General features: G+C 39.0%; 1 protein-coding gene across 1 annotated transcript in view; it reads right to left on the reverse strand.

Annotated features, from left to right (window-relative positions):
• The window catches only part of EDN3 (endothelin 3), a 19,245-nt gene continuing 1,282 nt past the window's right edge, over window positions 6,066-24,028 (reverse strand). The window contains exons 3-5 of the mRNA XM_021416858.1: window positions 11,328-11,492; window positions 10,311-10,408; window positions 6,066-9,484 (exon numbers count right to left, since the gene is read on the reverse strand). Coding sequence (XP_021272533.1) covers window positions 10,339-10,408; window positions 11,328-11,492 — 235 coding nt within the window. The 3' untranslated portion in view covers window positions 6,066-9,484; window positions 10,311-10,338. The remainder of the gene's footprint in view (window positions 9,485-10,310; window positions 10,409-11,327; window positions 11,493-24,028) is intronic.

Below are 24,028 nucleotides of genomic sequence, written 5' to 3' on the forward strand. Positions count from 1 at the left end.
TGGATAAATTACGGCATGTCACAATATGGGAACAATGTTCTCCTAGCCTGTGTGGTAGAATCTCTGCAGTCCTCAAGGAGGCTCAATGCATTATTTTTCTGGGAAAATTTCTAAAGTGAACAGCTATTTCTTCTTTTATCTGTGTATTTTGGTCTGCTAGGAAAGGTTTTTAACATGAAGTCTTGGAGTACTGCCATTGTTTCCAGTGGATTTTATGACCAGTACTGAGTATCGTGAGGATAAGGTGTGCCACAAAAACAGATCAGCCAAGCCTTTGGGGCTGGAAAGGCTGTAATACGGCTTAATTGTAAATAATCACCCTTCACAGAAAAGGGAACAATAGTTACCATATTTGTCCTTTGCTAGAGACTACTCTCAAATAGTCCCAAAACACTGTTGATTTAAAAAAAAAACTTAAATATTAAAATTACTTTTATAATCAATATTTATCATCATCTTGCTCCTCTCCAGTCTTTCATTTAAATCTTCGGGAATTACTGCAGAAGTTGGATTTTCAAGAAAATTCACAATTCTTTAATTTCCTTAGATGGAAGAGGTATAGATATAGAAGACAATGCAGCTAGTAACTTTGGCACACTAAAGTTTTTTTTACACAAAGTCAAGGCTTAAAAACACTGAGAAGCTGTTATTACCTGACAGCTATGGACTAAGACCTACCTAACACAGGTATTATAGCCTTAAATCTAGATGAATTGTTTGCCTCAGTGCCTGTCTTTTAATCCAGACTATTGTAATAGAATGTGTGAGGTGTGTGACAATGCAAGTAAGCAACTCGCAGAAACATTGGATAATTCTGGAGATACACACGGATTAAATTCTGTATGAATTAAGTCCGGATCAGATCATTCTTAACCACAAATAATTCCCATATGAGGACTCCTCTGTGAGTATGAAAAATAAACCTGCATAATCAAAACCAGGGCTGCCGCTAGCCTGCAATGGTGGTGTCAGAGGAAAGGGACGATGAGATATAGAAATTAAATGATGTTTGCATGAATCAAACTATATTCATATGAACTGTTCTTCAGACTGAAGCACTCCGGAGCAGCGCAGACGTCCTGCAACGCTTCTGCTGTTGCTGCACAGAGGGGACCTTCTGTGGCCAGTGAGGCATCTCACACAAGAGCTTGATTTAGTGGTGGTGCTGGACTTCACCTGCCTTGCAATAAGGAAAATGTGAGAATGTAGATGCATTCCCTGTGGAAACATAGCGACTGAGGTTGTAAAATCACAGAATGGTGAAGACCATTCTTGTAATGCCTCAGAATGGCAGTACAAGAATGAGGTCCTTGCTTCAGAAACACTGCAGGTGAACTATCTTGAATATTTATTTTTTTGGCAGTGTTGCTCAATCAGAAAATTTGTCCTTTGTTTCAAACGAGCTTCCATAAATGAAAGAAAAAGGATTTTATTGAAGTTTTAAGATATGCAAGAGGGAAGGATTGTGTGAAAATGCATTAGTTGAGTAGTACATGATAATCTTATGTTACTTTGCCACATCCTGCAATTCCAAGCATTTTAGTTTCCTTCCTATAAAAGCTGAACTTTTGCCTCTTAGGGAAATGATCTGAGTGTGCACACCTTTCAAACTTCGCGCTGCTTGGAACCACTTCTGTCATGTGGCTGGATGACTTAACTTTAGATACACCAAAATGTGTACAAGTTTGGACTTTCTCCCCACCTTAATTATATGAAAAACATTTCTTGCTGGTGTCTAGCCTGCATATGAACAAGGTCTCTCTTTGCATGTATAGAAGTAGGGATACAGCAGTGCAGAGTTAGGAGAATTATTTTTGTTTGTATAGGTCAGAAAAAGTTTCATAGTTGAGTAATTGAAATAATAATTGGTCAGTAATGCTTTAGCTATGATCTGATAACAGGAAACGGATAAACAATAATCTCTAATAGCTGTACATCTACAACAGTAGATAATTTAAAAGCACATGTCAAGTCCTGACACTGTACCAAGTGAGGCTCCTCAGCAAGGTAATTGTTTAATCATGATGGATTGAGCTAATATGCACACCGTGTCAGATGTGAAGCAGTGTGAGGAGGATGGTGAGGATCAATGAGGAAGGGGCAATGTTTTAAGAGGAGCCGCTGGTGGATGCAGGCAGATTGGTGATGTGTGTTTGATAGAGAAATGAAGAATTTCAAGAGGAGTTTTTCAAGAAAGCGAAGTTGTGATGTTTTGTGCAATGTTCCTATGGCTTTTAAGTGGGGGAAAAAACCAAGCTTGATAAACATCAGGCTGCTTTCAACAAATGAGATCTGCCAACAGTGGAATCTGAAGTAGGAGAAACACATGAAGCTTAAAAGCCAGGGTGAGAACTGTGTTCTGTGGAGACTGAAGAAAACTTGCAATGTTGCCTAACTCCGGAATTTTCTGGACTGCTTGATGTTCCGGTTCACACTGTTAGACAACTCTTCTATAGAAAGCAATATTAAAAATGTTTTTGAAAATAAAGAAGTCATGCCTTATTCAGCCCAGACAACAAAAACATGCTGATCAAAAATGCTGGCAGCTGTTTTCCAATAAAGCTGTTGAAAGGTTGTGCTGAGCTTACTCTTGCTGCAGCAGCGGTAACAGATGCTGGAGGCCTCTCTTTCAGATTCCATATCTGTGCTTTGATCTTTCTTTAGCAGTGTTTCTTGAAAGTTAGGAAAGAGGAGGCTGGAACTTCAGTTTCTTCCAGGAGATGGTGTTTATTTTGAACTCGATACTCTTTGTTGCAGTGAGGCAGGCAAGGCAGAAGGAGTCTGGAACCAGGCAGTGCCTTTTGAAAGAAAGGTTGGGCAGTGCTGCTCGTGTTCCAGCTTGGGTTGGATGTCCTCGTATCTGGTGCTGGTAACAAGGTGTTGCAGTATGGAAACATTTCTAAACATGTTGACATAGTAGACCCTATGTGCATTAGTTGCATAAAACATGCGTTGCCAGTGAGCTAATAATCAAATGGTCCCTTGCTTAATTCTTTAGGCTTCTACTAATGCTACCAAATATTACCTAATAGTAATGATGCATCAGCTTTCATTTTAACATGTTTCTAACCCATTTAGTTGAAAGGGGTCAGTGATAGTGTTCCAATCAGCTAGGGCTATAAAAATTGTTTCAAGATCAACAATATGGGCCTCAACATGCAGCCAGCCCAAACCAAAGGAAACAACTACTCAAGCATGCTGTGTCTCAGTTCTTCTCTGAATCACCACCAGAACCAAATGTTTAAGCTTGAGTGTATGCTACTGTAGGCATTGTATAGCTGTGTTTTTTCTTAAAAAAAAAAAAAAAAAAGCTTTTGCTAGGCAGTGGCTGACCGCTTCATTGAAAATGTCTGAAGAGGGAAAGTGACATCTCCACTGGAAGACGTGGATCCCTTCGTGTATTCTGACACGACCAGAGCACTCATAAATAAAACTATTTTATGGAAAGAAACGTGGCTAAGGCCTGTAGGGGTATTAACATGGACCTTGTATTTGGCCTTGTTTGTGTGTCAGTGTGTGTAATGAGAGCCTAAGTAATTTGTCCAAGATCCCATAATGGGATAGCAGGATCAGAATTGTGGTTCTATGGCTATGGAACTCTTATGCAAAATTTCCGCTTCTTAAGCTTTTTCTTCTGTGCTCCCCCAAATACAGAGCTAAATTATCCAATCTCTTTGGAATTCTGCTTAAAGAATGTTAATCAAAGGCAAACCTCAGGGTCTGGCACAACTGTTTTGAATGTTTTAATTCATGATTAGATTTAGAGAATGGTTTAACATCCAAGAATTCCAAGGCTCCAAATCAGTCTGGTACTGAATTATAGTGCCTTAAAATCACTGCGGAACTTGACTTGTAGCTGACCCACAACTGTCCAAACTGGCACCAGAAGGGCTGTGAACTGGCTTCATTCTTGTGAAACTAATGGAATTCTCTTTTGAGATACGAGGAAACAAAACACAGATTAAAGAAACATCTCTAGGGAACTGCATCTTAGTGGTATCAGAATTGAATGAAAACACGCACAGTTCCAGGAATCTTCTAAAAGAGCATCTGTGCTTTGATTTCAGCGCCTTCTTTACACTGGTTATGTAGTTCACTTTATCTGCTTGGAGCACGTTGGCCAATCTGTTTTCTGCAGGGCTCTGTCTTTACCAACCTTGTCTTCATTTGTAGCCTGAAACTTTTTTGAAATCATGTTTATGGGACAACTTTGGCTGAAGAGGAAAAACAGTTCAACATACCAACTGTATGTTTGAAGTTATATTTGTTAGCTCCTCTAAATTAGAAATGCTGATTCGCTGCATACAAAATCCAGTGTAGAACAATATAAACATGAGCTATAGTTCATACTTGAACTGTTTTAGAGCACAAATGTAATCTTTGAAGGGGACTCCTACTGCAGTTATGGTGAAGGATTATCTAATGCAGGAAAAGTCATTTTGTGTGATATGGGATGAAATTCTGAAATGGATTGTGCATCCATTCTAGAGGCATCTTCACAAACTGGGTTTCCTTTATCAGCATGAGCTGTTTTTGTTATTAATGGATTAATGAATTAGACGTTTGTCTTTCTCTGCCCTTGTGCTTTTGCACTGGGAGAACTAATTCCAAATGGACAAGAGCATAGTTTCTCTTTTAATGGGCTAAATACAGACATCACCTCATAGCATAATGTTCTGCTTCATCACGCAAGCAGGGTAATGGGATAACACTACCTAAATACCATTATCACTATTGTTCTCAAGCTTGGGGACTTTGTATTTTGTTAATGTAGCCCATCTATCCCTCCTTTGAGAGCTGCCTGTGTCATGAAATGCCAGCATAGTGCACCAGCTGCTCAGTTGCCACAGGCTCAGCTTGTGTACTGATTTCTGCTGTGTTAATACATGTGGCTGTTGGTGCACCGTGAACTCATGTTTGCTTCTGATAGCTTGATCCTCTGCCGAATTCTCACAGAATGAATCTGAAGTCCATCTAGAGAGATCCCAATCTCAGCTAGATTGGTAGGTGCCAAGAGCACATCAAAACAAAATGAGAACTAAGCTGGAACTACTGGTGTGTGTGTGTTCAATGTGGATAGTACTGTGATGTTAGGCTAAGACTCACTGAGAGCCCAAGAATTCTGTGAGGTATTTCTCATGGCAGGACTTGAACCTCATTTCAAAACCTTTTTGCATCTCAGTATGCTACTAGCTGTCAGCATGTGTCACTCAGCTACAGAGATAACTTTGGAGCACAAACCAAGGCACACCTGACTTCCAGAACACTTACTGAGGGTCTTGGAAGTTAAAATGCTTCTGAAGATTTGCTTCTAAGTGAAGTTTGGCAGGATACCACTGTAAGGTCAACAGAAAGCTCAATGTGCTTTGACTTAAGATACTTTGTCTCTCAATCCTGACACTTCTTTGTATTATAAAGCTCTGCAGGTTCTCTCTCTTCCTTTGCAAAACTCTAGCAGTGAAAACAGATTGGAAACAATCTCATCTGTTTGCAATTTTGCTAGATTTCTATTCCAATAGATTTCAAGCTATGGATTTACAGATCTAATGTTCATACAGTTGGAATCTGCTCCATTTCTAACAGTAACTTCCAGTTATGTTTTTCAGCCTTACTTGTCTGTATTTTGCTTCCGTAAGATGCACAGTTTTGTCATCTTAAATCACATTGAACCAAACTTTCGTGGTTGTTCTCTGCAGCTTTTCACATTAGTGTTATTTTTGCTTAGCTGTTCTGAAAACCAGTTCCTAATAGTAGCATCTTGAGCGTATGTGAAAGTTGCTAGGTGTTGCCAATACGAACATCATCCAGGCTTGAGTGCTGGATGATTAAAGGTATTCCAGGGTGGATCTGGTAGGAACACATACCAGAACTGTTGGCCACCTTTTCTTTTGGTCATTATGAAGAGAATATTACAGTGCATGCAACATATTTGCATTCTTGGAGCAAAGGAAATGGTTACAAGCTCCTTTTTGCTCAGCTGTATTTTGTGAGGGAGAAGGGCTTAGATGTCCAATGTCAGTGTCTGAAAGTCATAAAAAACATTTCATTCAGTCTTTGCTGGCACATCACGTCAACAGTTTTGGTTTTTATTACAGAGGGAAACCAATTCAGTTTTGTTGTATTTTAATGATAAGTTGGAGGACACAATAAATTCCTTTCAGCACATTCATAAAACAGAGGAGGAATGATTTGTTGCAATCTAGCCAAGAGAAAATTATCTTTGCATGCATGACAAAATAGCCTTAAAAATGTACCATCTTCTCCCATCCATGTATCTGATAAGCTTCAGTGGATTACAGACAACCCTTGGTAAAGGAAATCAATAAATCAGTGACATATTTTGTCTAGATTTATAAATAAAGGATTAAGTATCTTTCCTCGTAAAGTCAACAGAAACTCTGTTTCCTTTCCTCCGTGCCTTCTCATCCCTGTGTTGGTGTAACAGGAGAAGGATCTACTGAGGAGCTCAGCTCTCAGATTTTACAGTCGTCGTATCTTCTCTGGGAAGATTAGAAGTGGAAGAACAGTATCCTCAAAAGCTAGTACAGCAAGCAAGAAACCACTCGCTCTGATGTGCAGGAAACGTGAACTCTGCTCAGGGAATAGTTCCCTAACTCTGCAGGAAAGCAGCACGCTCACAGCTTTGACCCCTCTGTCCTGGACACCAAAGTCTGCCTTTCACAGGGCGCAGACAAGGAGCAAGAAGTGGAGGTGATGATGGAGTCTGTTGTCCCTGTGGCCCTTAACCATTCTTACTGATAGGTTTTACTTGAATGGGCTGTACTGTACTGTAAGCCCCCCTTGTGCTTTCCTCTCTGCTGCAGACCTTTGTGTGTTCTGTTTTTGCACACACCCTTCTTCCTTCTCTTTTCTAAGAAAACCTTAGTGGGGGAAAAAAAGGAAATTCTTCCAAGCCTTCCTCCTACGTTGTTTTCCAGACTTCGGATCACTTTTTTCTTATTGCTATTACCAACTGAAAATTGCACTTTTATTAATGAGGACTAGAATGAGAACTACGACACTGACAGAATTAGAACAGAGTTAAATGTAAATGGTTGCACGTGGAATGTGGTGTCCTCAAAACAATCTCCCAGAATAGTTCTACGGTACACCTAACAATGCTAATGTTATACGTGAAAAGGTATTTATTTCTAACTTCTGCAAATAATCATTTCATGATTCCTCACGTTGTAGGAGTTCTCTCACTTAAAACATTCATCAGTTTTATATTCAGTTAATTTTGTGTGTAACTTTTAAAGAACTGGATTCCAAATTAGCGTAACATGTGTACCATTAAAAATAGGCAGACTGAGTTCCCTGAGACCTGGGGGATGTAAGCAGTCCATTTTTCCACAAACACCTGGAAAATAAGGTAATCATCTTGTGACCATTAACTATTTTCATACAAACTAATGGTCGTCCAGAACGTGCAGTGTTTGGTATCTGCTGCGTTTAATAGAACGTTTGGGTGGATCAGCAGCAAGCTTTGAATCTTGTCTCTTCCTGTTCTGAGTTATTTCTCATGGTGGTGTTCTTGCTGTATTCAGGATAGATTGATTTTTATGTGAACTAATAGAGATACATTGGCACAATGTCTTCAGCTACTGTTCAGAGCCCTAAGAACTATCTGAAAGCAACTTTCATAGTAAGACATTGAATTATTCTTTCAGGGGAGGGGGGAAGAAGGGGAGCACAATATCCAAGGGGGGGGAGGAAAAAAATATTTTTTTCCTCTGGAAGTTTAGAAGTGTGAAAACGTGTGAATTCAGCTAGGGGTTACATGTACTGTAAAATTTAACTCTGTATGCATAATTACGATTGCATGATTTTTGTTAGGTTTCCATGCTCGCTTCTCACGCTCTAGGAGAACTATCAGCCTCTTGAAGGAGGCAAATCTTGGGATGACCTCAGTGCGTACGGAGAAAAAGAAATCCAGTTAGTGATGATAAATGTTACAAATGAGCATTAAGCATTCTTCATAACAAAGCCTGATAATTTAAAAAAAAAAGTGGGAAAATTATGTGAAGTGCTTCCATACGATAAATAACCTATTATGTACAAAATAATTTGTACAGCAAATGAGACGCTGATATAAATGCAATAACTGACAGATATTTACTTTTATAACTATAATAATTTATTTATGAAATATATCCACATATATATAAAATATATCATATATTTTGGCAAAGACCTCCCTTTTTTTCAAAAAAAGCCTATTACCACTGTTTTAACTCATATAACCATTTTTACCATTAAGTTCTTTCTATTTTGCAGTTTGTTTTAGTTTCCATTTATCTTCTAATAAAATATAATTTAAGTCATCTGGTAACAGTTTAATGCACCTTGGGGAAAGTCTGCATGAAGTTCAGTCAAACCAAAAAAAGCTCTATAATGTCACAAGTAAGGGATTTTCTCTCTCTTTTTAAATTATATTACTGAACAAGATCTGCAGAAGGCTTTTTTTTTAGCTTACTCTTGCATCCTCCTATAAAAATAAAAAAAATAGAAAAAAATTCCATAATTTCTGAAGAAATCATTTACATTGAAAAATGTCCAGGGGTGGATACCATCTTATCGCCAAGTTTCCAAGTTGTTCAGTGATGATGTTTCAGCGAAGTGATAAAAATGTGACTTAAAGTACTATCAAAGATGAATGTCTGTACTGTGGGTGATAATGTATGTAGGGGCTTTGAACAGCATATGGTCCAGTACAGTAAGTTCTTCTGTGTGAAGTTTCATTTGAAGTGCCACAGTCCTGCCCTTTCATTTCTAGGAAATTCTTTGGGATTAATTATTGGAATTCTGCTCATAAGTTACAGCGCATCCCTAAATAATCACTGCAAATGTCTTTGAATGGAACTTCACAAATTATTCCTGCACTATGCGTAAATTCGGTAATCTATTGAATACTCAGTGTATACTCTTAACTTGCTATAGTTTATAGTAATGTTTATATTAGATGTTCATACTTATTCTGCATAGATACTGTTATTTAAACGTCTGCCACAGAGTTACAATATGATGATTCAGGCTTGCATACATTAACAAGAGAAACATTTTGCATCTGTTTATTCTTATTGAGCACTCACATATAGGCAACCTCTAACTTGTCACCTTGTCCAATTACCATTGCCCACATAATACTGGATGGGTTCTTCAGACATACAGCAAGCAGTAAGTGAAACAGCATGTTTCTGCTGTACTTTTAAAATCCGCCTTTGAGTTTTTCTTCAATGATGACACATTCCCTGCCAGGTTAGGTGATAAAGATTATCCTTTACTGAGATTCTCAGGAGGGGGAGCATGGAGAAAGCTTCTTCATACAGGTTCACGTGCCCTCCGAATGGCACTGATGAAATGAACGCGTTGCGTTCTGCTGAAGTCTCCACTGGCATCAGACTGAAGCATCAATTTTGTCCATCTCAAGGGAGAGTTGTAGCTGAAGTTCTTGCTTCTGAGCTTCAGCAAGCGAACATTAAAGCTAAACAAACAAACAAAACCTTCTGGATTAGTCAGAACTCCCCATGACCTGACAGAACTCTGCTTTGTCTCTTGGATGATATACACGGATTAGATCCTGCCCAGATGCCTAACCAGCTCTGTTTACATAACTGTAACAAAAAAACTAGGTACTGCCCTCCATAGCAAAATGTTGGGGTTATGAGGTGATTTTTATTTTCAAATAAAATATCTTTCTGTTTCTAATGGCTGCTTCATTTCACCCAGAACTGAAATTACTTGCTTATTGTGACATCATTTTCATTTCTTATGTAGCAATAGTACTAAGGGTAGTAAGCACAGATTTGGAACTGGAATCTTTTGAAACTTGCTATGAGGTCACCGTAACCTCTTTATATCTGGAACTTAAAGTAGATTTATTTCCCCTCCAAACATTTCTCCGCAGTTTGTTTGGTTGCTGTACACTGACAATTCCAGCTTTACTGAAGCAGTGCACTGCCACATGTAGCTTAAGTTGTTACAGTACTAATTGAGTGAAAAGATGATAGACAGGAACAGCTCTTGCCCTTAAAAAAAAAAAAGTGGGACCATTTCCAAAATATGTGTTGGCTTACAGCCAGAGAATCCAGTTTCTGAAGGCGCTAGATCAGCAAGAGGAAGGTTGTAGTAATTCCGTGTACAGTAAAGTTTATTTAAAAAAGAAAAATAAAAATGAAAACAAGACCTACCGGGCCAAATTCTGCCTGTCATGTTCATTTGAAAGAATTAAGGCTCACGAAAATACAAAGAAATTTTTGGGAAAATATTTCTAGTCAAGAGTAAACAGAACACGGCCGCCTGAGCTATACCTGACTGTTCAGAATCCTCCAAGCTCTGCTACTGAACGAAGGCATGCTCCTCTTCCCTGCACTGCTCTTTCTCCTCTGTTTTCACTGATCCGTGATTTCTGAGGAAGAAAGAACTGTTACGTTTCCTGCAGTGTTCTCATCGATTACTCTACAGACCTACCCATAAAATGTCGTACTCTTCTTTAGATTACATAAAACTTTGCATTTTTCTATTCTAAAGTAATGCAATATTAAAAATGCTCTGAACTGTTCTGTTTAGTGTCCTAGCTGGACAGGAGATCTGCTGTTTCAAAAACACCACGTCATAAAAAGAAATACACACACACACTAATCAAAGCATTATTGCACTTAGTCTGGCTAGGATGGAGCAACTCTTTACTTAGCAGCCCACAGTGCTGTGGTTTAGATTTGTGATTAAAAGAAGTGTTGGTAATGCACCACTGTTTTGGTATTGCTGACCAGTGCTTGCACGGCATCAAGGCTTTCTCTCTTTCCTCCTCTGTCCCCATCCCCCAGAGCAGATCAGCAGTGGCAAGAGACTGGGATGGAACAAAACTAGGATATGTGACCTGAATTAGCCAAAGCGATATTCCACGGTATCTAACTTTATGCGTAGCAGTAAGAACTCAGGGTAGAGATAGAAGAAGGAGGGTTTTGGCTTTTAAGGTAGCCGTGGCTTGGTAATTAGCTGGGCATCAGCCTGTGCAGGAGGTGGTAATGCCCTTTGCATTGCCTTTTGGTTTTGGGTGTTTTTTCCCCTCTCTCCTTCAGCTGTTAAACTGATCTTATCATGATGCACCAGTTTTCTCCCTTTGGCTCTTACCAACTTTTCCCCAATCCCATGTGAGGGGGAAGGGAGTGAGTGACTGTGTGGCTGCTGCCCAAGGTTAACCTACACTACTAGGCATGAGAATTTGATTTAAAATCAATACATTTCTTAATCAGTTTGTTTTGATAAACATTAACTTCCATGAAATAATCAAATCACACGGACAGTTATTAAGGAGAGGCACTCACCTTCTTCTGTCTTGCATTCTTCTGCAAAACTGCATACACTGTTTGTCATGAATATCCAAACAAGAACACCGGAATGATGACTGGGAAGCACTTTGATTCTGGCCTGCAGATCTTTTGCCTCTGAAGCTGCCTCTGTAGTTAGACAGCCCATATGGCACAGTCCTCCTGTTGGGAGATCCACAAATATTGTATACTTTAGGAGCCAATTAAGATGTTGTTTTTTTCTGTTGTAGAAAACAGACCTAGTAGTGCAAACCACTAGATAACAGAAAAAAAAAAAAAAATCAGACCCTGTGCTTATGTAAGAAGTTCTCTGATCACAAGTTCTCAACCAACTCGAGCTTTTATGAAGTTATAAAGTAATTAAAAAAACAGCTCAAAACAGGTTTACTGCATCATGTTTAAGAATGTGACCCATGGAGTCACAAATGTGAGAATAAGCTATATAATCTTCCTCACATGATCTCCCATAGCAGATGCACATTCTTTACAGCAGCACACCAATAAATAATTCTCTTTATTTCCTTGAGGTCTGGCATGCTTTGTTCATTTGAGGGTTATAGCCAGTAATATAGGAAAGGGCACACTTCATTACTCTGTGCTAATGTCTTAAAAATTATTCTCATAAATGTTGTTAAGTATCTCAACCAATAGCAGATTTACATCACACAACTGCTGGAGACCCACCAAAGTTTCAATGTGCTCAAGGGCTGGGTTATGCAAGCCACAGCTCCATAGAGGTCCAAAGGGAGAAAGAGGAAGGGAGGTAGGGAAAGAAGAAGTTGGAGAGAGGAAATAAGAGTGGTTATAGAAGGGTTAGAGAAAGGTTATAGGGGACAAAGTCTGAATAATCAGCCTGGAAGCACTAACTTCATGCACTTGAACTATTTTCGTTTGCTTTCATAACAACATCATCAGGCTATTAATTGGGAAGCTGCGGATTTTCCATTTTCCCACGCTCATGGTGGGCTGAAAGGTTTAGAAGCATTGTTTTTGTAATCTCTGCAATAATTTCTGATGTAACATCAGTATTGTTGATGCGAATCAGTTATTCAAACCTCTGTACTGCTAGTACGTACTAGTTCGTAACAGTGCACTTCATCTTCCACAGCCTGAAGCAGAGCACACCCATTGTACTTGGACTTATCACAGAAATCACAGAAAGATACAAAACTAGAAGGAGTATTTCTGTGCGCTAGCAACCATTAGAAGGTCTTTCTATAGCAGACGCTGCTCTGCTTAACATCCATGCAGAAACTGATGGGCGTTTTCAGCACTCTCTTTATTCTATGGCTATGCCTCGCCACTGGAGAAGATCAAGAATATGCAAATTAGTGCTAAGACTCTAATTGTTGATTTTTGTCCCTTCGTCTCACGTGGTCATTTGAGAAGCTATCTGTTGTCCTCAGGGCTAAGGGCAAGTCCCCCTTTATAACTAAAGAGTGTTAATAATTTTATACTGTTATGTTTTGTGTCTATTCTGTACTGTTCAGAATGATAAATGGCTAATGTAGATAAGTTCTGTCATAATTATGGAGTCATATTTCAGTTGAATTAGTGGCTTTTTATGGCTGGTTTTCAGAGACAGGAACAGGAAAAAGTTCCTGTGTTTTTAAGGGTGGGGAATGCTCTGTGGAAAATCTCTCGGAAAATTTTGTTATTCAACTTCTTGCTCAGATTTAGGCTGGAATGAAAGGAGGAATTTTGCTGGGTCTAACCAAATGTGAGACTCTTATTTCATGCCGAATAAGTTGCAAGGGGATAAGGAACCTTTCACCACTTTTACAGATGTCTTTCCACACGGTATTAACAAGAAATAAAGTACTGTGGTATTTTATTATTGTTATCGAAAGAGGTTCCTCGTTGGCTCCACTTTTCCAACATCTGATACCTTTTTTCTTATTCTAATTATCTACATGCATGTCTCTGTGGGATCGAGCTGTGGCCTGGCCTGTGTCAGAGGTTTTGTCTTCACAGCTGGAGAGGCAAAGGGGCACATGTGCTTTTGTCCTTTGTTGCTGCAGTTTGCAAATTATAATCAGCTTCAGTTTTATGTTAATACCTCAGTATGGGAACTATGAGCCCATTACATGTCTGCTGTCCTTCCGAAGAGACAGTAAATTCCAACAAACTGACAGGGGTGGGCAATACGGTGTAATTACAAGTGATGAGAACCATGAATCACAGCCTGAAGCAGAGGAGGAGACTGATATTTTAGATACAGCTTCTGATCTTTCTAATGAAGTGCCTTGTGTTCTATGAAACTTGCAGGCTCAGTGCTTCTTAGAGCATGCTTCATAGCTTAGAAAATGTATTCAACAGCACTTCATTCTCAATGGTTCAAAAATAAATGCAAATGCAACAACATTTTCAAGTAACTAGAATGCCCAAGTAAACATTTTCCTATGAGCTTATGCGCTCATTTATTACTCAGAGATGGAAATGTAATTGTTCTCCCAGTGTGCCTGTGTTTTAGATTTTGAAGGCAAAAATTCAAAGCAGATAAACTTCAATAGCAACCCAGAATCTTTTCAGCAAGATTCAGAAAGAGCTACGTAATATGGCTGGTGTTTTCTTGCCTGTTGGGCACTCAGATGCAACTCATTAATCACATTTAAGCAAATGGTCGTGTGTGCATGGCTATCATTCCAGCAGCTGAAAATGTTACTATTTCAAGTTAGTTCATGCCGCTTTCTCAGTACTTCAGACGTGAGAAGAGATGCCAGAGAGATTCATTTGAACAAGTATCAGAAGCATTTGCCTAGCAGCATACTTTATCTTAGATTGTTACATGTGATTAGCAAAAGGCTGCTTGTGCAGCAAATTATACAGTGCTGCAGTGCTCGGGTTCAAACTGACAGATGTAGAATCGCAATTTCTGTACGCTCAGTGAAAATTACTATCAGCATTTAATTGTCAGCCAAGCATTTGCTTAGCTAAGAAGTCAGTTTGCTTTCCCTTTCAGGTGAGGCATCCGTCTTCTTTAGTCAAAGCTTGCTGGTTTTAGCGTACCCAGGGCAGTTTGCCTCCCCATGGTGAAGATGAGGAACAGCTCAATGAAGCACAAGTGTTTCTTGGCTGGCCACTTGCTGGGCTTCTGGGGATCCTGAGCAACCAGATCCCTTGCACTGTGTTCCTTGAGGTTATGACCAGCTCCGTGGCCAAAGCACTGGCTAGGAGCTATTTAGAAAATTTTTGAAAACTTCTATTTAAGACCCACAGATTTAAAGAAAAAGAAAAAAATGTTGACATAAGAAGTATGGTCTGACCTTTAACTCAGTACACATCGCTTCTTCCTTCTGGAGAACAACATTCTCCTAAAGCAGCAAAATGGGTTTCTATACATTAGAGAGCAAACGGGCACTGTGTCTGCTATGCCTTTCTTCTCTCCAAGGAGACCAAGCAAATCTATGCAATTCTGGATCAGCCTGTCCAAGGTAATTCTTTTGAACCGCTATCTGTGTGGCAGCCGCCTTTGGAAGAGTTTCGTGTGATTACTGCAGGCAAGGAGTGGGTGCAGAAAGGTTTTAAGCGCTTTCTAAATTAAAGAAAGAAAAGCCTGAGCTTAAAGAAACAGTGTCTTCATCAGTATACACAACTTTCTTTATTCCTGTCATTATAAGGCTGCATGTGGAACATAAGGTGCTAACCTTACTCTCCAGTGCCTGGAATTATTCTGTGTAATGAAATTATAGATAGTCATTGCAACAGAACTGTTATCTGAAAAAAATTCTATGTATAACAGTAGAGCTGCACAAAGCTAATCAAAGCACCGTGTGCTCTTGTCATTTGAAACATATTATTGATTTCTGCAATGAAAGAAACAGGCAGCAATCCTTAGGCTAGCCAATGTTACTACTAGAAGAATATGGATCTGCAAATCAGATACTCAGATGCTAAATAATCTAGACTGTTTCTGCACTTGCACACACAAAACACAGCATAAAAGTTCTGCTACTAAAAGTCAGCTAAGTCTCGAAGCAAGCTTTTGCCTTTAAGTTAACAGATATGGGCATATTTTTTTTGAAAAAGCCAAGTACTGAGTAACAGTGAAACAGCTATTCTAAACCAGAGATATCAGGGCAAGTTCCCACTGAAAGAACTGCCTATTGATTGATCATTACCTTCAAGTCTAATTGGGAAGAGCACAATTTGCCTATGTCCTGCTGTCCCTCATTTATACTACAGTGAATGTTCAGAATTCAGGCAGCCAAATCCAATTGGTTTATTTTAATTCTTATACTATGTGGCTGAGTTTCTCATGCTATGTTATAATTGACCTATGAGCCGCTATTATTTTCTACTTTCCCAGCCACTTAAACACAGTAGATACCTCCAGGGCACTTGAGAGTTTCAGCCAAAACAAAGGGATGAGGGGGTTGCAGCATTCATCTTAGATGCTGTGATTTCAGTATTCAGCAATATATTTTCTGGCACGTATCCAGGCGAGCAAGGCTCCCAACTGTCTCCAGTGTTCTCAGACAGTCTTAACATGTATGAGAGCCCTGTAAGGACCACTGAGAACAAAGAATGTGGAAAGAAAGCAAAAATTAACATAACCCAAGCAAATCAAAATGTATCCAGAATGAGAGATGTTGGGGGAAATAACAGATATTTCTAGGTACAATTTCACAAAAAGCTACTGCAGTAAGACTGCAGATGAAGAGACAATTGGCTGCTCCTAAAGTTCCCTCCAACTGACTGTCTGAACAGGCATAATTTTTTTTAAAATGTGAGTAGTTTACAATAGGATTTCCTTCCATAATATCTCCTCCTCCTCCTCCTCATCATCATCATTTAAGATGTAAATGCAATAGGAATGTACTTCAGAGAAGACCCTGATGTCTTGGTCTTGTGTCATTCTAACCACATGCTCTATTCAGAGAAATTGTACTTTGAAATTGTACTTTTTCTGATTAGCTTTTTTGCAGCTAAAATTATTTTCAGATGAGATAAACAAGTTTTTTACACTCTATAGCCACACTTTTATTTCCCACCTCCTCCTTTTAGTAGTAGTCGGCGTTCCTGTACATCTAAATAGGCTACTGTTATGAAGAAAGATGTAGCTCCAAGGCCTTGCTGGATTTGGTTTTACCTTCACTGTTTTTTTTTCTTTTCAATCTTATACTTAATACTTGCTAATCTGGGAGGACCTCATGGCATCTTCCTTTAGCATGCCATCCCAGGAACCTTACAACAATGACCCAGGCTTGAGCTGTTGCTATTTTGCTAGCAACATGCGTACCTGCCTATTCATCTCAGAGGCTCAATTAACCAGTGTTGTCACAATCATTTGCAAAAAAAAAAAAAATGGGCTGCATGCACAGCATGTAGTATTTCTAGGAAGTGAGAAATAAGACGTGGAAGACACTTGTTCCTTGGCACAATGTTGTTGAGCAGCCAGTCAACACACAGCGGGTGACAAGCACGGCTCCTATATCTGTTACTTATCAACTATGGTTTGGGTTGGCTGTCATTGGAAAGTTCTTTCCTGGGATGCTTTCTGGGGAAGGTTTTGTCACAGGTCTTCATAGGACTTCTCTTGACAAAACACAGGAAACCTAGCACAAGTGAAAATGGTATTTCTGCTCAGCAGTAAAACAGAGAGGTAGAACTGAGCTTCAGTAAAACCTTATTTCTAATACAAGAGCTGGTGGCTATGTAGCCCTATTTACAAAATAAACTTCTAATTCAAAACTGGGTGAATTAATACTGTAGTGAATGTACTCTTCGTTTCTAGATCATGAGAGAGGACTCATGTTTAGTTATGACGTCATATACAATCAGATTTTTTTCTTTGCATGAAATTATATAAGCGCTTATAATTTCACAACCAAAGAAAACTCAGGAATACCACTTGCATCAAAACAGATCTGGAGAATAATTAAATCGTAAATGAAGAGCAAGATCAAAACAGATGCTTTTTTTATTAAAAGTCTTAAGAATGTGAATTTGAATTTCAGCACTAGAAATCCTTATCTTGTAGCTGTCAGAAGGACGTTACGTGCTTCCTGTATCAAATATGATCAGAAAAACATCTGAGTTGAGTGAAACTTGGAGTACGTTTCTTAAGACTATTGTTTAACATAAATACCTCTCTCAAAACAGCAGTTCCCATATCCTTCAGTACCTCATACCAGTTCTAATCCGCTCCCAGTGTTGTGGCAAGCGATGTGATTGTTATTTAAGAAAAAAAGTACATAACTGGTGCCGTATTTTGTGCTTGTGAGGCCTAAGCTCCCGTTATTCCTTGTTCTTCCTCTGACTGGCAGGGAAACTCATCAGTGAGGGGGCCAGCTCTAAAGCAAATAGACTGAGGTAAATCCCAAAAGTCAAGAATGGCTGAAAAGTAAGATAAATAAAATCAAGTGGTAGATGGTAGGTTTTTCAAAGCAGAACTCAGAGTATTTATTGCTAGTTTCTGAAGCCCCCACAGAAAATGCTCTCCAGTGCATGCTTCTACCATTCCCCACAGTGTGTGTAGAAAACCCACTGCTGGTTTGAAAACAAAGAAAGCAAAAACCTAGGGGAAAACAAATACAGAGTGTTAAACGTTAAGAACAATGAAAGTGACTGCGGTTTGACAGCTCTGGAGAATGCTCATTCTTTGTTTATTCTTTGAATTAGACCAACATGAGCAGCTGTAGTGAAATTTCAAGGCACCAGCTATCGGTGTGCCTCATCCTGAGCCCATCCTCTGCAGGGCCTGCAGTGACGTGGGGTTTAGCCTTCAGAGCCAAATAATCATTTCAGGTCTTTCTGAGGATACTGCTGTTAGGCTGTCAATACCGCAAGTACTGTAAGGAAGGTTTTCAGGAAGACCGAGAGGATATGTTCTACATTTAGATGTGGAGAACATGCAAACTGTGCACGTGTCAGCAGATTTAAGGCGCACGTTGCTGAACAATGCGGGATGAGGAAATCTCAAAAAAAAAAAAAAAAAAAAAAAGGTGAGGTTGAGAGCAGTTAGGAAAAACGATCAGGACACAAAACAGGAGAACGTGAATTTGAGGCAGCTGCTGGAATGGGAATTGTTTCAATTTGAAAGAAGACATTCACTGAAAAACAAAGCCGTACCAATTTATTTAACTTAGGATATGGGAACGCTGGATCTAGTTCATTCAAGAGAGTATTATGACCCATGTTTTAAAATAGAATAGGCATGCAAAAAGCAAGCTGAGCTGTTTCTGAGCCTAGAAGAATCTTATTTTTAAGTAAAAGGTTGTGTAATTATACTGTATTACTGAACTACTCTGAAGGTATTGTTCCTTAAGGTTAATATTTATCTTGCTGGTTTCAGAATTCTAATGGTGCAAACTACTTGCACTACTCTCACTAGTAAAGTGCATCTGTTTTAATAAAGGCAAATGACAAACTGGCTTGTCTACCTAAGAATGCACATGAAGGCTAAGGGCAATCAACAGATGTGAAGTCAGTGTGCAAAAATGGAAGCGTGTAAGAAATTTAACTTGAAACTCTGTTTGTAATAATGGCAAAGAATGAGTATGTCAGAAGGCTTGTCTGCCCATGAATCCATGAGGTTAAAGCTGTGTTAACTCAAAGCGTAAAGTCAATACATGGTTTAAATATGCCAGAAAAATAACTGTTCCTAATAATCAAGCCAGGTTGTTCATCATAAAGTATAACTACAATAGTAGAAGCTTGTTAGTATTTTCAGCGAATCTACTTGAAATACTCTCCTTTTGACGTAAAGATCTGTGCAGCATTTTAACACAGAAAAATCATCCAACATTTAGGGTCAGAGATTTACAATCTCATTTAATTTTCTACCAAAATAGTTGTAATTTAAAAGAAAAACTTAGTTAATATTCCTCATTTACATCAATTTCTGTTATCTGCTTTATACCTGAGTTATTTATTTTTTTTTTACCAGTGAGTATGGCCATAAAGTCCATAGTTTGATTTAATTGTTACTAGCTTGCTAAGATTTTTCTTTTTATGTTTTGTCATTTGGGCTACATTAGGACAAATGATGTATGTGGGTAGTCTAACCTTGGTAGTCTTCAAATGTAGGGCAAACTTCATCCATAAAAATAAGATCAATTCGACATAATTGTTACATCGCTTCTTTTGGCACTTGGTTCTGGTGGTGAACCATGTGTGCCATTAAACAGAGAGATCAGCTTTGCCTGGCTTGCAGCCACTATTTTATCACGATGCCTTTGGCTAGCCAGAACTTTCAGTCTGATCCATTATGATTATAAGCATATGCTTAATTGTTTTGCTGAACAAGAAATCTTAAGCTGTGTTCCTTTATTTCCAGTAAAATACAGGACAGTGTGTATATTTACCTAATGATGGAGATAATTCTCAAAAAATAGGGAATGGTAATAGTTTATAATAACAATAAGGATGAAAAGTTCTTTAAATAACATTATACAGGCTTCCTTTCAACAAAGCACTATCTAAGTACAAAGGATTGGAGCCGCAAGTGCAGAGATACTAGATCCAGTTCTTCCTTTCACTTTGTCCATCCAATTCCACTGATTGAGAAATTGATGTAATTGGGAGATAGAACTGTTAGATTATTATGTAAGGTGGTTTTTATAACATGGCCACAGAATTCATTTAGTTGCTCCTCCTTAGAGCATGCAGAAATAGAACACAATCCCTTGCTTTGATTTAGACACCTCAAGAAATCTGGTGTTTAGTTTGAGTGAGGAGGTGCCCTGACGAATATTCATCTATGCTAATTCTCTTTTGAAAGTTTCTGGACTACTGCCACAAATTATCGCTATACTTTTATGTCAGAATTAAAGACCACTTTAGTATCTGATATTGTGTCCTCACGATAGCATTACTTTCCAATAGTACTTCTAATCTTTTACTAGTTATCCTGAGCATCTCTAGTGTTTCATGCCTGTTAGCATTAATGTCATTAACTGAAACACATTTTGCATTGAATGTACAAGCTCAATATATGCTGAAATATAGAACCCCTTTGAAGAACTGCTTTCCTCAACATGTGGAATTAAGCATTAAGTTGTAGCTGTGTTTCATCAGTGGGTACTGTTTAAGACAAGTCATTCTTTCTCTTAAAATGTCTGTAACTATAGATCAAGATATGAATCAAGATAAGCATAATTAGTAACTTGATAAAAAATGCATTGCAGACTAATTCTGAGTAACCAATCTTATCAGTAAGAACAATTTACCAGCTTTTAATTGTCTTTTTTATGATGTGTTAACTGTTGTCTACACCACATAATTGCATTATTTTCTGATTTACCAGACTTTCTTTAACTACTTCTTTCTGACTTAAGATTGTCACTGTTCCCAGCATGAAAGTTTTACACCATGTCAAAATAGCACTGGTGTGCTCAGTGGTCTGGACTAACCCCAATGGTTCATGGACAAGTATAAAGCAATACTCAAACGTGCACAGAAGATTTCTCATTTAATTGCAAATAGCTGTAGAGTCAGATGGTGCACATTCTGCCATCGTGTGCTCTTCTACAACTGTCACCTCAGTTCTCGGTGAGGACAGAAGTATTTGGAAAGGCCTCTGCCTCTAGCACTGTTTTTATTGAAACTTTAACCATTTTTTTTCAGGGAAGGAGGAGAGATAGCGATTTGTATAGAATATATCACAGTAATGCTTAATAGCATCTTCTGTTGGGAAGAGCAGGAGGAAGAAACCAGAAGAGGAAATAAAGTTTGTCTGTGAAGTATGGAGGAAAGAGTAACCTGGACAAAGAAAACATTAAAGAATTTTTGCCAAGAAATGATAAAGTGAAGGATATAAATCAAGAGAAATGAAAAAGAGGAAAAAAATAGTAAAGAAGTAAAAAGTAAAGTAACAATAATAGTAAAAAAACAATCGTAATGATTGATGTAGGAAATAAGACTGAAAAAGGCATGAGAAGCAAGTAAGCAGGAAGAAGATCAGAATCAACAGCTGTTAGGGCTGGGCACTTAAACAGGCTTCCCAGGGTCACAGCATCAAGCTGGAGCCCATGAAGCGTTCGGACAACACCCTCAGACACAGGGTTTAATTTTTTAGGTAAGTCCTGTGTGGAGCCAGGAATTGGACTGGATGATCCCTGTCCTTCCCATTTCAAGATGGTCTATTCTATTTAAGAAACATGCTCCAAAAGTTTACTAACTTGTAACCAAGAGAGACACATCTAGATGAAGATGTAAGTACACCTTTAGGAGTATAGGTATCAGCAATGGACACAAAACACCATTACACTTTTTGGTTGGGTTGATGGTTAGACTTGAGGATCACAAAGGTCTTTTCCAACCTTAAACGATTCTGGGAAAACCTCTTTTTTTCCCCACAGATTTTTCTGGTTTCCTATTCTGCGTTTGATCCTCAAAGTTACATTTGAGCCATATTTTTATTAGTAAATATGGGAACTTTCAACACACACACAGCAACATGAAAGCCCTGTTTATAAACATATGTGCAGTCTGTACAGATCTGAGGTTTACTTCCATTTAGAAGAAGCTGTGTAGCTTGTTTGGTTTACCAACAGGCAGGCCTGATGTCTCTCATTCACATTCAGAATTTTGACTTACTGAGCCATTGTTCCAGGTAGAGTACCAGGCCAGAAGTAGCACTTTTTCATTCAGATATGTGACACGAAATCCTAAACCTTATTCTGTTGCACTCATCATGGCAAAAAATGTGAAATATCTCCATACATGCTCAATTCGGTGACTACCTCTGTCTTCAAGGTTAGAAGCATTTCTCTGTGGAGGAATCCAAGAATTTTTTGAAAATCAAGAGTGTGCTCTCAGCTTAGGAGGAGCTTTGTTCATCTCCCTAGCCTGCAAACAGCCTTTCCTTCCATTGCTCAGAGCAGGCAAGTCTCCAGAAACAACCACTGGAGCAGGACAGCGAGGCAGTCTAGCTCAGCCTCATGGCTCTTCCAGCCAAAGCACACCGCTCTCTAGGCACCGCAGCCAGCCAACTTTGAGAGCACTTCTTTTCTCCAATTCTAATGAGGACTTAGAGATTCCAGAAAATTCAGTTCCTGCTGAACTAATTCCCCTACTTTTCACCATTATTCTAACCCAGTTCCACCAGTGTTACTAGGCTGTACATGTTCATTTGAAGAACAGTAGCTAAAAAAAGATCATAAATGCTTAATATTCAAATGTATACATTCTGCATCTTGCACAGAAATATTCAGTCTAATGGCATTAAATGATAGAAGTCAGAAACTTTTAGACAAGCTGAATCATCACAGGCAAGACCTGCATAGTGGACAGTGGCAGTACTGTGACTACATACCTGAGAGATACACTGTTATTTTACGCACAATTGACTTTGGTCAAAATAGTTGAGAATCATAGGCCCAACTGCTTAATATCCGAATTATCTTAAATACCTCATTGCTGATCCTATAAGTAACATCAAAATGCTTTATACCTCTGTTCTTTACTTTTAATTCTTTGTTAAAAAGGGTGGATGTTGCACTGAGTGACATGGTCTACCGTGGTCACAGGCATGGGTTGATAGTTAGACTAGATGATCTCATTGGTCTTTCCAACCTTAATGACTTCATGATTCTATGACATGTAACTTTCAGGTAAGAGAAATACTCCACATCAATGAATTAATGCTCACTATTAATGTTACAGGACTGCAAACAAATTCTCCTAATGGAATGAAAACAGAAAGAACTCAGTGACTTCTGTGAATGCATTGTATGTTCAGGCTGGTAGAATTTGAAACTTGAACTTGTCATCAGGCACCGCCTCAACTTGGGATGCGCAAGAGAATTTGCAAATTCAGTGCTGTAAACCCTATTTAAATTAACCTCTCTTACTGCTACTTTCTACCTTTTTCTACTCCTTTTGTTATTTTAATCTGATGCTTTGCAATTGATTCAAAGGAGCACACGGCCAACAGAAGTGTTCCCAACTGCAGTCAGTGGAGTACTTGGAGTGCGGAAGTTTGCAGTCATATGGTTCCAAGATCCCCGACTGTTGGAGTTCATTTAATGAACTCTAGTTTTAGATTCATCAGATCTCTTGATTTTATTTTTTAATGAACTGATTGAGTTTCTACAGGACTGAGACCACTTAGCTTATCAAAGTCTTTACAGACCCCTGAGGCTTTTTTAGTTACTCAGACAGGATACATACAATGGCCAAGGAAGAGGAGGACGCTAACTTTTGGATGCAGGCAAAGCGTCACTCTTCCTGGATGATTTCTTTCAATTAGGCACTGTTTGTACTGGATCCTGCCTTACTGCATGTGCTTCATGCCCTCTGGACTGTGAGAAACTCAGAATTTCCATGTTGTGGGAGATGTCATGTTTTCAAAAAACATTTTTATTAGGAGTTGAAACAAAAGTGTGTTTACCATTCCCATATACATAATTGTACAAGGCCCTTACTGTAACACTTAACTCTGGTACACTGCGGTTTCCAAAAATCAGCTTCATGCCAAAGCGTTTTCTGCCATACTTTTTAATCAGAAACAGTACAACCGCACAAACTCTATTGTTCCTTTCCCAAACAGTGGTTTATTAGAAACAGGTTTCTCCTACAAAATAGCATATTTTTCCCTCCTCGCCTGTTTCCTTCAGCGTACACGCGGCGCGGCACCCGAACGGCGCTGAGCCGTGACCGGGACTGCCCGCGCCGGGGGCACGGCGGTGCGTCAGCCCGGGCGGCTCCGCGGGGCCCTGCAGGTGTGGGGCGGGCAGAGCCGCGGGGCAGCG

The sequence above is a fragment of the Numida meleagris genome, chromosome 19 (assembly GCF_002078875.1).
Source record: "Numida meleagris isolate 19003 breed g44 Domestic line chromosome 19, NumMel1.0, whole genome shotgun sequence".
NCBI classification, from domain to species: Eukaryota; Metazoa; Chordata; class Aves; order Galliformes; family Numididae; genus Numida; species Numida meleagris.